Source organism: Falco naumanni, chromosome 6 (genome assembly GCF_017639655.2).
Source record: "Falco naumanni isolate bFalNau1 chromosome 6, bFalNau1.pat, whole genome shotgun sequence".
NCBI classification, from domain to species: domain Eukaryota; kingdom Metazoa; phylum Chordata; class Aves; order Falconiformes; family Falconidae; genus Falco; species Falco naumanni.
Window position 1 is genome coordinate 73,353,237 of NC_054059.1, and position 16,973 is coordinate 73,370,209.

General features: G+C 48.8%; 1 protein-coding gene across 3 annotated transcripts; it reads left to right on the forward strand.

Moving 5' to 3' along the window:
* Positions 1-10,409: 10,409 nt before the first annotated feature.
* Positions 10,410-16,675, forward strand: LOC121090731 (gallinacin-8-like). Of its 3 annotated transcripts, none has more exons than XM_040599454.1 (5): positions 10,410-10,538; positions 11,633-11,740; positions 14,602-14,689; positions 15,022-15,155; positions 16,143-16,675. In XM_040599454.1, exons 1-5 carry the CDS (start codon positions 10,488-10,490, stop codon positions 16,149-16,151), a joined length of 390 nt encoding a protein of 129 aa, XP_040455388.1. In that variant the 5' UTR covers positions 10,410-10,487; the 3' UTR covers positions 16,152-16,675. The 3 variants fall into 3 exon arrangements, with proteins under 3 accessions (XP_040455388.1, XP_040455387.1, XP_040455390.1); XM_040599453.1 differs by lacking the exon at positions 16,143-16,675 and adding an exon at positions 15,445-15,684; XM_040599456.1 differs by lacking the exons at positions 11,633-11,740; positions 16,143-16,675 and adding an exon at positions 15,445-15,684 and having other exon boundaries at positions 10,414-10,538.
* Positions 16,676-16,973: the final 298 nt, after the last annotated feature.

Below are 16,973 nucleotides of genomic sequence, written 5' to 3' on the forward strand. Positions count from 1 at the left end.
AGAGATGCTCCAGAGGCTTTGTCACCTTCATGGCCCTTCCCTGAACTCTCTCCTGTCTGTCCACATCTCTCTGGAACTGGGGAGCCCAGCACTGGATCCAGAGCTCCAGGTGTGGCCTCACCAGGACAGAGCAGAAGGGAAGGCTCCCCTCCTACGACCTGTTGGGCTTGTTCCTCCCAAAGTGCAGGACTCGGCGCTTGGCCCTGTTGGGTTTCATGCAGTTCCTGTCAGCCCATTTCTGCCGCCTGCCAGAGTCTCTCGGGACTGGCGTACCAGCCAGTACTCAGTGGTAGCCAAACTGTGGTACAAAGTGGTAGCTGCCAGGAGGAAAGCTGACTTCATCCCAGCCAGAGGCAGCACGGAATTTGATCGCCAAGGTGGGTTCGGGACCGGGATTAGGTCTGGGGTGGGCAACTGGAATGAGACCCCATCCTGAGCTGGCTCAGCAGCTTCACAGGTCCGAGGTCCAAACCTGCTGGAGCCCAGTCACACAGAACCAAAGTGAAGCAAGGGGGGAAGATCAGGAGATGACAGGCTGCTGCAGCCAGCAGCCCAGACCAGGAGGAAAGAGCAAGCCCACGTTTTTCGGTAGCCCACCCTGACCCCAGGTGGCCTGCCCAGGGGGTGGGAAGGAGGGATCATGCCAAGTGGAGCTTCCCCGTTCTCCAAAGCTGCAGGTGCAGGGCCAAAGCACAAGCGACTTCTCAGCAGAAGACAGCCCTGCTTCCATGCCATCAGCAGGACGACGTCAGCAAGTTGCAGAGTCTCTCCTCAGCCGTTCCTCCCACTGTGAACCCCATGCCCAGCAGCCTTACTGTGCCAGGCACGTCTCCGCTCTGCCAGGATCCCCACAGGCCCTGGGTGCCAGTCCCCAACAAAGCTCAGGAGGGGCCCATTGCTGGTGGGGAGCACTTGGACTGGGGAAAGGGGGGTGCCCTGTGCGCTCTGCCTTTCTTCTCCTTGCAGCCTTTTGGCAGCCTCAAGGGACTTGGCAGACTCAAGCCTCTTTGCTGCTGCAGCTGTTGCTGCTCTTTTGCATGCCTCATCTGTGGGTCTCCGTTGCAGCTTTAGTCCTGGAGAAATGGGCTGGAGGATGGTGTCGATGCCGAGGCTGTGCATCCCTCACCGGGGCTGGCAGAGGTGCTACTGCAGGACTGCCCAGGCTGGCAGTCTGAGAGCCCTGTGCCCACTGGGGCCGTGGGCAGTGCCCTGGTGGGGAGCTCAGCCCCTGGCCCCAGGGGAAGGGGAAGGACAACTGGGGCTGCATGGCTGGAGCTACAGGAGTGCTCCCAAAAGGCTCCTTGGAGGGACAGTCTGAAACGAGGATGAAGCAAGGACCTGGCATGAAGCTGTTGGGGACAGCTGGGGACATGCCAGCCTCCCCCATGGTGGGGACAAGGCACAAAGCTGCCTCAATGCCTGTTCCTACTGCCAGCACTGTCACTGACACCCTCGTAGCCCTGGAGGTCACTGCCCCCCCTCCCATTCATTCAAGACATGAAGAGCTCTCACAGACGTTTTAAGGACACTGCTGCTTTATTCAAATAAAAGCTTAGTTTCACAGCCGACCTCTGCCAAGGTGTCGCGTTCCTGGGGAAAGTGCTCACGGCTGCTCTTTGGGCTTCTCTGCTGCTGGAGGCCTCCAGAGATGACAGGATGATCTTTGCTCCATCCCAGCAGAGCACAAGGCGCTTGAGGGCCTCTCTTATCCTTGGTCCCCTGATGGCTGCTCTGCCTTCCCCTCTGGGCAGGACAGCAGCAGGCAGGCAGGCAGCAATGACCTGGGGACAGCATGGAATGTGAGGAGCAGCTGCTGGGCAGGGAAGCCCCAGGCACTTTTCTCCATCGTCTGCCACCTGCACTGGGTGGGTGCCCAGCGGGCCGTCTCCTCTTGCCCACACCAAGCATCGGTGAAAGGCCATCGCAGCTCTCACCGCCATCCCAACGCTCCCAGACCGCAGTATCTTGTCCTACAGAAACACCTCCCGAACGACACAGCTGTGAGAGCTGCACAAGGCAGCCCAGACCATCCCCATCCTCCCGTGCAGTGCTAGCTCTGTCGACGCTTCTCCCATCCCACCTTTTCTTGCCGGTGCTCCTCAATCCTCCAAATCTGCAGCGTGGAAGAGTGTGTCGACCTTAGACAAGAGGTTGAATGTCAGCCTCTGCTTGCCTTCCGTGGTGCTGCTGGGTTCCGGGCTCTCTGGCTCCAACAGCTCATCCACCTTATCCCCAATGTTCCTCTGCATGCTGGCCTTCAGCATTTGCCAGGACTGCACGACGCGCTGCACAGCAGACCTCTGCCGCAGGCCCCTCTGATCCGTGTGGGGCAGGGCCTGCTTCTTAACACTCTGAGTCCCCTCCAGGACCGCAGAGGACACGGACGGGGCACTTGTGGGGACTGGTTCCAGGTCTGCCGAGGACACGAACAGGGCATTCATGGGGTCTGGCGCACTGACCGCAGAGGACAGGGATGGGGCAGACGTGGGGACCGCGGTGGGGAGAAGGTCCTCCTGGCCATGCGGATGCAGGTCCGTGCTGCTGGTGTCACTGCGTTTTGCCCGAGGAGCCCTTGCATCCTGCCTGTCCCGTCTCCTCCGTCCCTTCTGTGTTCTCCGGGGCCTGAGGACGGGGTGTGATGCCTGCGAGCTCCGTCTGTCCCCAGGGCTCCTGGGCAGAGGCGCGTTGCAGTTCTTGCAGCACCTCTCAGGGGCTATTTCGGGGAGCCGCTGGGTGGTGTCCCACACGTAGGGCGGCTCCCCATCGATGGCCAGCTCAAAGCGCAGCCGCAGGTCCAGCTGCAGGTCCTCCTCGTGCACCAGGATGTCCGTGTTGTGGAGGGTGATGGCCAGCGTGGGCAGGTCCTGTCCTGCCGCGGGCTCGCTGCAGTGCGGGCAGGTGCTGATGAGGCATCGACAGCACTGCAGGCAGACGCGATATTCTTCCTGAAAGGCTTGAGGTGGGATTGAAGTGCTGCTGCTGTGCCGCATTTTCTTCAGCTCTTCCAGCAGGTTGCGGCAGATTTTGGTGATGTCCAGGGACGCCATCAGGGATCTGGCGAGCTCCTGCATGTTGCCGATGGAGGAGGGCCAGTTCCTGAGGTGCTCGGAGCTGGTGTCAGTACTGAGAGGCCCGCCTTGAGCCATGCCTCCCGCCTCCTCGGGGAGCTCCCTTGCAGAGGCTACTTCCTCGCTGCTGCTGCTTTCCCCCCCTTTTCCTCCAAGGACCACCATCCGCCTGTGGGGGAAGGTACCAGCTGGACTGTGGGGGCTGTTGTGGGACGGGACAGAGCCAGCACCCTCCCTCTGCCTTCTCCTGACCGGCTGGGTGATCTGCCAGCTGCCCGGAGCCATCTCTGGGATGCTGTGGCTCAGGTGGGCTCCTGGGGACATGGGGCGAGCCCAGGCCGGCAGAGCGAGGGGCTGGGTGCCCTCCATCCTGAGGAGAAAAGGCCAGCCCAGGCCGGGGGCTAAGGACAGAGAGGGGCGCTGCGGCCACCGGTGACCTCTGTGGGAGGGGGTATGGTGGGTGTCAGCAGGGGAAACCTGCCCTCCCCGCAGGGGGCTGCCCTGGCCCTCCCCAGGCCCTCGCCCCCCCTTGCCTTGGCCCCCCACCCCTTCCTCGGCCTCCTCGTGGGGATCGGCGACCCCAGGCCCTGGCTCTCTGCCGGATCTTGCTCTCGCCCACCCGCAGCCTCCCCGGGGCAAGGTGGCAGCTGCACGGGGCAGAGGGACCCCCAGGTGGGTTCCCCGGGCAGCCCCCTGGCAGGGAAGGGCTCTGCTTACTCAGGATTCCGAAGCCACGCTGTAGAGTCCATCACGCCTTCCCAGGGCACGCGGTCTCCTAGGGCAGGGGGCAGAGTGACCAAGGGCAGCCGTCGCGGGCGCTCCAGCTCCGATGGCATCTCTTGGCCGCCAGCGGCTGCGCAGCCTGGCACAGCTCTGGGACGGGGCTGCTCACCCGACGGCTCCTTCCTCGTGCTTCTCCAAGAGCTCTTCCCCGCAGAGGTCCCCTGCCCCCAGCAAGCAAGGCCCAGGTTAGTGCCGGGGGGTCTCCCCTCGGCTCAGCCAGGAGGGCCCCTGCCCGGCAAACAAGGACACTGGGAAGGGTAACTGGAGCTCCAGGGACAGGAGTGTCCCCGCCCCCAAGCCTGGTGCTCGAGCGCAGGTGGCTCGGTGCCTGCCAGAGCAGGGGCCTGGGCTGGGTGGGCAATGGCCACCGTTCACTGCTCCCTCCCAAAAGGGGCCATCCCGAGCACCCCGGGGGTGGGCTGTGTCCCGGGCTAAGCCCTGCCCAGGGAGTGTTTGGGGCCAGGCCAAGACGGACACCTGCCTTGTCCATGCTGAGGAGCCACCAGGCCATGAAGATGCCCAGATCCAGGATGGCCAGAACGCTGAGGATGCAGGGCAGCACGAGCTTGCAGAAGGCCCAAAGGCTCATGTTGAAGGTGAAGATCACCAGCGTCAGCTTCCACTCCTCCATCTTGCACAGGGAACACCAGCATCTCCTCAAGAGGTTCTGTGTGACAAGGGGATGTGCAAAGGGGTCAGCTGGGGAAGCCCAGAAACCCGGCGAGATCCCCCTCCCGCGAGGGGAGGAGGTGTTGGAGTGACACCGAAGCACCCCGTTCCCACCTGCATGTTTGCTTTCCTTCCCACCTCTGGTGTGTTCTTCACCCTCTTGTCCAGCTTCTTGCTGGCCCACGAGCAAAGTGGTGCTTGAACCTCCCTGTCGGCCGCTGAAATAGGGGCAACGTTTGTGATGCAATGGTGACATCACATACGCAGCAGCTGCCACAGCGACCCCGGGCTGAGCTGGTGTGGGAGAGTATGAAGCTTCCCCAGAGAGCCCCTGTGTCAGGGTTTCGGGGGGCAGTGCGCCCCAGGATGTAGCCCAGGGCCTGTGGGGCCACGGGCAAGGAAGACCCCTCTGGGTCACCCGCCTCCGGCCCCAGGCCAGGATGGGCCACTGTGATGGCTACCCGGTCCTGGTGGCACCAGGGCTGCTCTGGCACCCTGTGGGGCCTGGGGGACCGACCTGCTGGTGGCCCTGGCAACAGCCCCCCACTCCCACCCCCAGGGGCTGATGGCTTCTGTCCTGGTTGCAGCTGCGATAGAGTTAATTCTCTTTCTTAGTAGCTGGTGCAGCGCTCTGTTTTGGCTACGATGTGAGAACAGTGTTGATAGCACACTGATGGTTTTAGTTGTTGCTGGGTGATGTTTCTACTAAACCAAGGACTGTTTGGTTCCTTGGGCCCTGCCAGTGAGAGGGCTGCAGGGGCAGGGGAAATTGGGAGGGGACACAGCCAGGACAGGTGACCCAAGCTAGTCAAAGAGGTATTCCATACCATATGACATCATGCTGGGTATATAAACTGGGGGAAGAAGAAGGAAGGGGGGGACGTTTGGCATTATGGCTTTTGCCTTTGCGAGTAACCGTTACGCGTGATGGAGCCCTGCTTCCCTGGGGATGGCCGAGCACCTGCCTGCCCGTGGGAAGTGGGGAATGAATTCCCTGCTTTGCGGTGCTTGCGTGCACAGCTTTTGCTTTACCCTTTTCCCCCACCTTTGCATTTTCTTCTTATTATTATTATTATATATTATTGTTCTTCTTACCTCTTTATTCTGTTTAAATTATTAAATCGATCTTATCTCAACCCTTGACTTTTACATTCCTTTCCAACTCTACTGCCCATCCCTCTGAGTGAGGGGCAGTGAGTGAGCGGCTGCGTGGTGCTTGGTTGCCGGCCAGGGTTAAACCACGACAGCTTCGCACCAGCCAGGGACACCAGGGTGTCTCTCTTGCACCAGGGATCCCAGCCTGGCCCCGGGACATCACGGCCTATTGAAGTGCCCCTGCCTCCACGAAGAAGACAAACAGGAGATGGTAAAGGATCCTCATGACCACAGGTGGGATGTGAATTCCTTACCTGCAATTAGCAGAGGCAAGACTGAAAGACGCTGAACGAGGAATTGCTTAAAACATGCCCTCACCAACCAAAGACAAATTTTACAAAATCTACAGAGTCAAACAAAGAACAAAGCATAAACTGCATCCTTGGAGATATTAAAACTTTCAGTGAATATACCTCAAAGCAACCTGACCTAAATAGCCTAGCTTTGAGCATGGATTCAGACTAGAAACTCCTAGACTACCTTCAACCTAAATTATTCTGGGATCCTATGGTGTTTTGGTGTTGTGTTTTCGTTTTTTTTTAATATTGGTCTTATTGCATTGAAAATGTTATTCCAGATCTGTTCAACACCAGGCAGCTACTCTAGTACCAGTACACCCCCATGAATTATTCACCTTCAACCTACTGTAGTTCACAAAGTGTTTAGAGACCAAGTCAACCATCGTCCCTAGGAAAGTGTAAAAAAGACACCTGTATCTCTTGAACATCAATTAAGGTGACCACTTGTGCAAAGTGTTACTGGAATTCAGGCAAGATATGTAGTTCAAAATGCAACTCTGAACGGCGGTGATGGCTAGGTGCCTGTTTCCATAGGAAGCTAGACACTTCTTAACCAACCAGCCCTCTGTCTCTGATGCCTTGAGTGAAGGTTTCTGGGTCTCTGATCACTCCTCTTGGAGGTCAACAAAACACAATGTCCTCCTGCAAGCCCTGCAAGCCACCAACCCATGGTTCTGTAGAACACATACAAACTGGATGCACTCATTGGGGTAAAGCGAGAAGGAAGGCATTAATGAAAGCAGAATACTCATTAGACTTGAGATTAAGAAAAGGAAAAGAAATGTTAGGATGCCTGTCCAGAACCAGGCAGAGTGTTACCAGCAAAGGAGGTGGAAGGTCACCACTGCTGTCTGTCTCTTCTCTGGTGAGTGCACCAGACACAAACATGCCTCTTTATATATTTTGGGATGCTGACAGTGCAGTCATGGGCCAATGAAAAAAGCCTTTTCCACCCAAATTTGTCATGTACTATGGTTTCTTCCAATGAGAAAGGAGGGTCTGCTTTGAGACTTCTTTCACCACAAAGCCCCTGATCTGTGTGCAACCCATCTTAGACCATCCAAGTTTGTGTAAGATATGTTAGGCCACAGGGTTATGTAAAATACCTAGGAACATGCAATGACTGCTCCTTTTGATCCTGCAGGATCCTTATTCTGCTTTTAGTACGCAGTTTCATGGTCTAATTTGCAGCTGTAGCATGGTTATTTATTCCCTTCATAACATTTTGTCCTTTACATTTAACCTTGCGGTTGTCTTTTCTCCATGTGAGCCAAAGAATAAGCATTGCCTGCTTTGCTTTTCAGCTTATTAATTACAAAGGCGACAGTTTAGTGCATAATGAAATTATAAGGTATGAAATTAAAATACAACCTTTCACATAAAATGTTCTAGCAGATCACATTTTCATTTCTACTACTCCCTTTCTGGATTACTTTTGGGTTTTTTTTCCTGTTGGTTCAGTGTTCTTCCTGATACCAGCTTTTACTCAATCTTTCTCAGGCTGCCTGGCCTCTGGCAGGATAACCAGCACAACTGCCAACCTCATACATATTTCTCAAATTATCTATAAAAGATAGAGAAGAAATTTCATTTCAGCTCCAGCTGAATCGCAGTCAGAAGTCACACATTGTCTCTAAATACATGTGTATGTGTGTCTGTATACACACATATTATACATGGATTATGTATATACCTGTATTGAAGCACCAAATATTTAATTCAAAGATTGTGAAGATTTTACAGTTTCTGACCCATAAGCATGTTTGCTGTTACTATCCCTAAGTCCTTTCTGGGACACAAGCAGCATTCCTGTTTCTGAAGTGCTTCTGCTCTAAGTCTAAACTGCCTGAAGAACCCCAGCCTCTGTCAGGACATCTTACTCTATTCTGTATAATCCCGGTGACTTCATCAAATACTCCTGGGTAGGGAATGTGGAGCCTGGTTATAAAGCACTGCTGAGGTGCTGTCTCTTCCAGAACAGCGACTGATGTAGCTGCCCATGTGGCTTTAAACCTGTGACAATCCACCGAGTCAGCCATGGCATGAAGGAGGAATTTGCTGCATTGTTTTTCACAGGGAACGGATTAAAAAAAGTCTTAGAAGCTCCAATGTTGATTTTAATGGAGAACAAACTCAAATGATATTTTTGGCATGCAGATCTCCCTGTTGCCTGTGTCTACCAGTGAGCAAATCTTTCCTCCAGTTTTACTGTGAGTCTGAGAGATTTATGTGGTTTTCTGGTTATTATAAACTCTCATTCTGCAACAGCAAGAAATTTTCTTTCCACCTTTCCTTATACCCATCCTGATAAGATGCCTGGTCCCTCTTCCTCTGGGATCTGCCCACTCTCCCGTGCTACCCTATCTCTGCATGTGTCTTTACCTGTTCCCACTCTCTGCTCCAGAAGTCTTACACACACACCCAACCCAAATATCAACAAATAATTGTCCATAAGCCAACAATTTAAAGTCAAGCCATGCTCTGCAGTAGTGGATTTGTTAACCCATGACATGGGGAGTTGGAGGATGGCAAGAAGACCCAGATGCACACAGCTGCTGTCAGCTTGGCCATCAGACACTTCTCTGTGCTGTGTCCCACCAGACAGGAGGTCTGGATCTGTGGTGCCCTCATCTGGAGGTTGCTGCCTGGCAGCTGAGCTGTGCGATGCTTGTGCACCTGGTGCTATAGAGGGGAGAGGTGGGCGGGAGCTGTGGATGCACAGTGGTCCCCAGAGGTTTGACAGCACGTGAAATGAGTCATCAGTGCCTCCCTGGCTGTGTGGTGCCTTGTGTTTAGGTAAATGCCACATCTTCCAGTGTGCAAAGGGAGGATTGACACAGAGGTCAATTTATTATGGCTTTTAAAACCACCTTGCTCTGTTCCTCAGCATCCTGGGCATCACTGTGTGGCTGGGCTGGAGCAGAGCTGAACGCTGGGGTCATTGAGACCTGAAACCTGGGCTGTGGCAGGAGATTACAGAGGGATTTATGGAGAGGCAGAAGTAAAAGCTGTAGGAAAATAACACTGAATTATTTCCTTCTTTCTTCCCTGTACCACAGTGCTTAGTTTTACACCAGATATATAGCTATTTTTTTTCAAGCAATAAGCTGCAGCCTTCAAAAGATGGTCCCTGCTTAGTTTCACAGCATGACCTGAAGCAGAAATTCCCATCTCCCTCCTGGCACCTTTATTTCTTTTCATTCCAGTTGTTTTCCCTATTGACAGGTGCACAGCTGTGTCTACCCTGTTCCCTTTGGGAAAGCATGCCGCTTGAAAAAGCGAAATGGACTTGCAGGGGAAATACACAGCATAGAAGGGTAATTTTCTGGGTAGGGCTGGTGCCTACCCAAGGAGGTAGATGGGATCTGAGTGGTAACAGGTTTCATGGACATTAATTGCACTGGTGATGTTGAACCGGAGCAAGAGTGCCCAGGGACTGCCTGGTTATGGCTTCTTTATGTGAAAGAAAAAACCTCAGTTTTCCTTAAAAGATTTTGGGACTATTCCTGATTCAGGCAATCCAATACTGCAGTAGCCCAAAACTTGCATGAGTCATTACTCTTCTTAAATTGGGCCACATGTGCAAAAATGCTTAAAACCACCTTGGACTAAAGGAACAGAAAGAACCTAAAAGTTCTGTGAAGTTCTGGAGGCCTGAATTTGCCCTTTGAACAACAGTGTCCATGAGATGATGTCCCACGGTAGTAAAAATAATATGTGTTGCTGGCAGTGTCGCCAACTTCCCCTGGTGACTGCTGCGGCGCTTTGTAGATCTCCTGGACCATGTATCCAGGAGGACCAGAAACCTTGCTGCCCAGGAGAGATGTCACACTTTGGTGAGGAAGGGGACTGGAATAGGCTGTTTCTCTTGGCAGGACTCTATGTGGATGATTTTAAGAAATCTCAGTGCTGGGAATATCTTCCTCAAGACCAGCTATCAGCTTTGGAGTTGCTTGAGTGCCCTGAATGGAAAGGCAGCTCAGATGCCCACCCTCAGGTTACCTGAATCTGTGTTTTGGCCCCAGCTGGGTAAACTCCCCATATGGCATAAAGCCTGGCTTTGCAATACAGTCGGTGAAGCACAGATAAAAATTACTGTTGCTCTGTAGACATAATGCTGGATTTCTGCTCTCTGGTTCCCCAAGCAGCACATTCGTGCTTATGTTTCCAGGTCTTTGGAAGCAGCTGACAAGCCCTCTGTTTGCTTGTGTCTTCTCTGAGCTCAGGGGTCTCTGTGGCTGGCAGCTCACTCTATCCCAGCTGCACAAAACACTGGGCAGCAGCTGGGATTTCCAGGCAGGTTTGGGCCAAGTCAGGTCTGGGCAGGTTTCCACGAGGCTGGCCAAGGCCACTGAAGGGACAGCAGGGATGTTCCCTGGCTGGATTTCATGCCGGTTTTTGCAAACTGTGGATGTGCTGCAAGGACAAGTGTTGGGCAATTTTACCAAAGGTCTGTCATCCCTTCCTGTCTTTTGCACAGTGGACACTAGAGGAAGAGAATGGCAAAGAGAAGATGAAGGATCCCTATGGCTTCAAGTTGGCTGAGGACATCCCATCATTAGAGGTAAGCTGCAGCATGATAGAGGCATTTATAGACAGACAGGGTTTAACCCAGCTGCCTTCACACCAGCAATGTGTGGTGCTCTGGACTGTCTGGGGTCTCCCACCAGCTGGGACTGGTGGACAAGGGACAGGAGAGACGAGACCAAGCAAGCCTTGCTGGAGCAGCTGGGGAGCCCTGGTGGGACACAGGGGCATCTCAGGCAGCATTTGCCTAAGTGTGAACAAAGGAATCAAGACCTGGATATTCACAGAGGGCAGGATCCTGTGCCATGCTGAGTGATAAAAAGCCAGCTGGGATTTAGAAGAGTCATAGAATAGAATCATAGAATAATTTAAGTTAGAAAAGACCTTTAAGATGATAAAGTTCATCTTAACAACATTTTATACATATATATATGTTAGTGTGGATTTGCTAGGAGGACTGTAGAGAAATGGGAGAGTAAGAAATGCCACCATTATAGAATATGTGTAACTTTAAGCAAACAATCACCTAAATTAATGTCCTGACTATTCCTGAGTAAATTGCAGATCAAAATATCTGGATTATTCTTTTCTATTTGTGTGTTCTCCAGCTAAGATAAAATATAAAGCAATTCTGAAAATTCAGCCTTTATTTCTCTCATAATATTTATAGATGACAAGTATATACATACATATACATAGGCATACATATATACACGCACACATACATATGTGTTTGCATATATTCTCTGTATAAAAGGACATGATTTTTAGGGCTCCACACAATAGCCTTTGCAGTACTGCAGAGAAAGGAAATTGAATAAGACGTTTAGCTGTTAAAATGCTTTCAGTATTAATTGATAAGCAATTATTATTCTTTTATTAGACATGTTTAATTGCCAAGAAACACGTTAGGGAAATGTATCATTTTTGTAAGCCTGAATAGCAAAACCAATGTTTAGAGTCAATAATAGCATTTTATTGTTAAAACAGCATAGTTTAATTATGATATTTAAGAAATTTAAAGTACATTTACCACCAAGTATAACAACAGATATAATTAATTGGTTGAAGACCTTACCCCAGTCTTGATTCATATTTGAGCTTTGTTCTGTTTTGTATCATTTTGGGCAGGTGGCACAGGCACAAAGTGGGAAACAGGAGGAAAGAGCCATTTTATCCTATTTTGAAGTCGTTTTCTGGAGGTCACTGACTGTCAGATCACAAAAGCTCAGTTCAGAGGTCTGTGGAACACATTTATGGATTTAATATTGACAGTATTTATTTCTGCCTCTTTAAATTTCATCATTTGATTAAGTACTATTTTTTAAAAAAGAAAAAAAAACAAACAAAAAAACCCAAACAACTGAAACAAATGCTCCTGCCTACTGTAAAGCACATACATATGTTCCATCGATTAAATTATACAGAAATGGGATTTAAAATAGCTGTCTCTTTCTGGGTGGTCAAAGCACCTGTTTTGAGTTTTCCTATCATATCACTAGGGCCTAAGTAAACAGGATTTTGGGCACCTGTGACACAGAGACTGATGATTCCTAAAGGAAGCAAATGTGTCCCAGTTCCCCCAGGTGCTGGCTTCAGCTGCCAAGGCAAAAAACATCCCACATTCCTTCTCCCTGGACCTCCTGTTACCTGTTAGGTTCAATATGATTTTCAGAGCAAGGACTGGCTTCTTGTCCCCTGCAGGAGTCCACAGCAGATAGCAAACACTGATGGCTTTGAGGCTGGACTCTCAGAGAACATAATTCGCTAATATAGCAACACTGGGATTCAGAAGGCATCAGCATAATGAAGAAGAAAACCCATAAAACCCTGCTGTCAGCATATTTTACGTACTCTTGACTGAAGAAGGATGTTGGAGAGAAATTTCAGTATTAGCTCTCCACTGCCTTCTCTTGGGAGGCAGGTGACCTGGCTAGGTGGATGCTGTTTGGATGGCTGTTCCAGTACAAGGATGTTGAGATTTTTTTCTAGACTCTTAGTGGTATGACAATCGAAACACAGCGTCTTTGTTCTGGGCTTACCTAGGTGCCTTCAGGGCCCAGGAGATACCAGTGCTGCCATGAGCATCTCTGGTCCAAGTCCTCTGAGGGCACATGGTTGACCAAAACATGTTTTGTGGAGGTTGTTTCCTTTGGCCACTTAGCCAGGGGGTGTGTGGAAGTAGAGGCCTCCCCAAGAATTTTATTGTTCAAACAATAGTTATTTCCTCTGCGAAGAGTGGAATATAAACATGGTAAATGCATGAAAATGAAAATATTCTGGGTGCACAGATAAGTGTGCTCTTCTGTGTGATTGCACTACTGCAAAACGATTGCTCCCAACTGGGCTGGGTGCTCAAGTCAACTCCTCTCTGCTCTCAAGATATTGTCTACAGCCCACAAGACCTATCAGGAGTTTTTTGGGGGGGTTTTTTGCAAGTTTTACGTAAAAAACAGGCTTCCCTAATGTAGCTGTTTGGATGCTTGGGTAGGTACCTCCAGGCTTCAGAGAGGACCCTTCTGCAGTCAGCACTAGGCACTGTGGCCATGGGACAAGCCTGTAGAATTAGGGTGCTGCTGGATCCAAATCAACAGCTTTCAGTATATGTCCCAGGATGTTTTTTTCACAGCCTACGATGGATCAATGTGTTGTACACAAACCAGGTTGGTGTAAGGGGCTTTTCCAAAGAGCCAGCTCATGTGCCAGAGAAAGGAGAGGGAGTTCACAAGCGGTCACCGTTTCTCATCAGCTGCTGGGAAGTGGCATTTGAGCTGCTGGGAATTGCTGTGAAAAGCCCATGTCCTTGGCCAGCTGGTCTGTGGCAGCTCGGTCATCAACAGGAACGTATAAAGACAGTTGTGTTGGGGCAAGATAGCACTCTGTGAAGGTGCCCCTGGAGAGGAACCAGCTGGGACAGGCTGGCCACCGTGACTCCTCTCCTGAAGTCCTCTAGGGTGAGCTGAAGGTGCGGTTTCTACACCACTTTCAACAGATAAGGAATAAAATATGTATCTTTTTGATGATATTCTTTGCTTCTCTAAAAAGAAATTCATTGTTCTGAGACGTATGATTTTGCAGCTTAATTAAATTCTCATAAACAACTGAAACGTACAATGCTTGGTATTTCAGTAATGCATTTGGCTGATAATTATAGTCAATCATAGCAATTCTGAATTATTATAGTAGTTTGCATTATTTTCAAAAGTTAATTGCAATCTGCAGCAACAAATGATGGTGTGGAGATACACAGGCTTTGAGCTGGCACACGTTATGGAGGTGCTGTGGAGAGGAGGGGTAGATGGTTACTAGGCTTTTTCTGTAAAGGCAGTTTCAAGGACTACTGGTTTGTAAGCTACAAAAATGGCTATTTGAATAATTAAAGTTGCTGAGTGTTAATTATCCAGAGAAGTTGGAATGGCTTAAGGCTTAAGTCATTATCTACACATATCTGAATTAAAATATGTGATCATTAAATAAAATGAACATTTCAGTCATTAAGCAACTTGGTACAAACATGAAGCACTGCACCATATGGGCTGCCATGAAGAAAGTTAACACCATCCCAGCCAGACCCAGTATGATTGTTCAAAAAAAAAAAAAAAAAAAGGAAAAAACTCTAAATGGAAGTACTGTTGAGTTTGTGCATGTAGCAGCAAGACCTGTGAGTTATAAAAGGGATCTAAGAAAAGCTGGCTTATATTATGACTTCGATAAAATTTAGAGGAAACTAATTACATTTCTTACTTTTTTTTTTTTTTTAAGTTATAACATCCAGGGTGTATGGAACTTAAATACAGGGGTCTTCACTGGAGCTGGTGTAGGTTACCTTTGCAGATGATGGAAAGAAAATCACAGTATTAATCAAATTCTTTTAAATTTCATAGGCATAAATACATTTTCTTGATCTTATGCAATGTTCTTTCAAATATCTTTCCTCAAAAAGTGTTATTTCAATAGATTTATTCTACAACATTTACTCTACTGCATAAACGACAATTTTTATCAACAAATTGCAGCTTATAGGTCATAAATAGTGTTTGTACTGAGTAATGACAAATGCAGGTTAAATGTATGACCTCTTTCTGTTATTTTCTTAGTAGCTGTTGTATTTGGTGGCACTGAATTTGGACATGAAGATCTTTTCCCTTTTCCTTGCTGTTCTTCTCTTAATGCTCCAAGGCTCTTCAGGTAAGAGTTACATAAAATCAAAGGAAATGCACAGGGAAGATTGTGAGTAGGGAGTGCATAAAATAGAAATAGAAATTAAATGTGTTTTAGTCCCTTTTGTCCAAGGCAAACTAGTGCCGCCAGCATGTTGGGCACACTTTGGCAGTGAACCCACACCAGCTGGGTCCAATGGATACACCGAACCCTCCTGCTTTGGAAAATAAGGGAATTTAATGGTACGGATGGGGCTGGTCTACATGCAGCCTAGAATACTGCTGTCATGCTATAACCCTAACTTCTTCTTCATCTTGTTTGGGAAGGAAAATCAAGATTCTGGTATTTTTTTGGTGCAGGTTTCATGCGTGCACCTAATAACCATGTGCAATGCAAACAGGCTGGGGGTACCTGTTCTGCTGACCACTGTCCTCTACCCAATACGAGGTTCTTTGGACGTTGCCAGCAAGGAGTCCCTTGCTGTCGGACTGTGGTGAGTGTTGGATTTGATGAAGTGTGTTTCTTGGGAGAGTGGCTTTATCATTTACTTCCACACATCCAGTCTGCTTCTTAGATGAGAAACTCCTCCAATGTGAGCTGGCAAGGGAGTAGGGACTTTGTACATTCATATATAGGATTTCCCAAGGATTTCCTAACCAGTTCTCTCTGTAGTGTTCATGATGTAGCTCAGGTGCCTCATGGGAAATATCACTGTCAAATCTCTTTGGCAGAGATAAGTAACAAGCTAGAAATGAACTCTTTTTTTCTGATGTTCCCATTAGCTGGTTCAAACTGGTCATGATGAGTAATACTGGCTTCAAAGGGCACACTGTCAAGAAACCCGGGACGTTCAGGTCAGGTTCATCAGAAACCTGTGTGCTCCAGAATGCAAAGCCTAGCAGGTCTCACAGTCAGAAAAGCAACCTGAAAGTCACGTTGTTCTGTTGGATGTTTACTCCAGTTCTGTAATTTTCCCTTTTTACACAAAACCAAAACATGAAATCACATTTTTTTTTCTTGAATTCCTTACTGGAATCCTAAAGTTCAGCCTGTATCTTTAGTCCAGTATGAGACTGTAGAAACACATACCCATGCAAATTTACACTTTGCCTCCACTGATTCTAATACTTCATTTTCTGTTTCTTTTTGCTGTAAGATGCTGGATCTAGTCTTAATTTTGGAGGCTGTGATTTAAACTTTGTTCAATATTACTAGCAGAGATTTTAAAAACAAAGCCTGAGCAGCAGAAATTCCTCTCTGTGACAGATTTCAGGATGAGTAGGAAGCTTCAGGTGTGGAGACCAGGCAATTCATTATTAAGTAAAACAGAAAGGAAATTCATGATTAAACTCCAGCAGCAACTGATGAGTTATCCAGGAATATCAGCTCTTGGTGCTCATTCCACCCCTTCTCTGCTTTTTATTCAAGTACTTTCCTAGTTATAAGTACAACATCTGAAAGTTTCTTTCCTTTTTTGCAGTATGATTAGTTGGTATCTCAGTTGGGCTAAGGAGAGCTTTTGGCAGCTTAAGAGATGCATCATCCCATCAGAAAATCTGGAATTTTGAGCTGAAAATACCCATTTAACACACACATGCACACACAAAAACACGAACAATAACAGAAAGAAAACTAACTCCTCCACAAATAAAATTAATGACCTGAAGAAATTCCAAAGCAATTCTTGAACCAACCAGGAAAGACCAACATTTCTCATTTTTCTAAAATGTTTTTTTCTGTTAAAACTGTGGCCACCAACATCTGTCCCAGAGAGAGGATTGCCAACATGCAGAAGTCTGTTGCCGTGAGAGGAAGCAAAACAGGTTCTTCCTTTGCCCCTCAGAACAGATACTCATTATTTTCTTTCCTTTTTTTTGATTTAGTAGTAATGTGAATAATGCTAGCAGACAAAGTCTCCAGGGAACATCAAATGTTCAGCTGGAGTGTTCATATTTCATAACCTACATATCTCAATAAATGTTAATAAACTTGCTCCAGAAGGCTTGCATTTGATTTTTCTACCTGTGAGGTGTGCGTTTTTGCTGGAGGATCTGGCTCTCATCTTACCTGGGGTCAACGTGAGATGTGCCCTGTGATAAACTTATCCCAGAGAAAAAGACACCAAACCCACGTACGTCAGAAATGCCACCTGGTCCTATTCATCATGAAGCTGACCAGTAACAGTCAAGGGCAACTTCTCCAAGACCGCTGTGATTAGGCTACTAGAAAGCTTGGCACAAACTGGTTGTGTTCAGCACCCGTGGCAGTCCTGAAACCATCTATGGCAGCTCATGGCATGAAGAGCATGGAC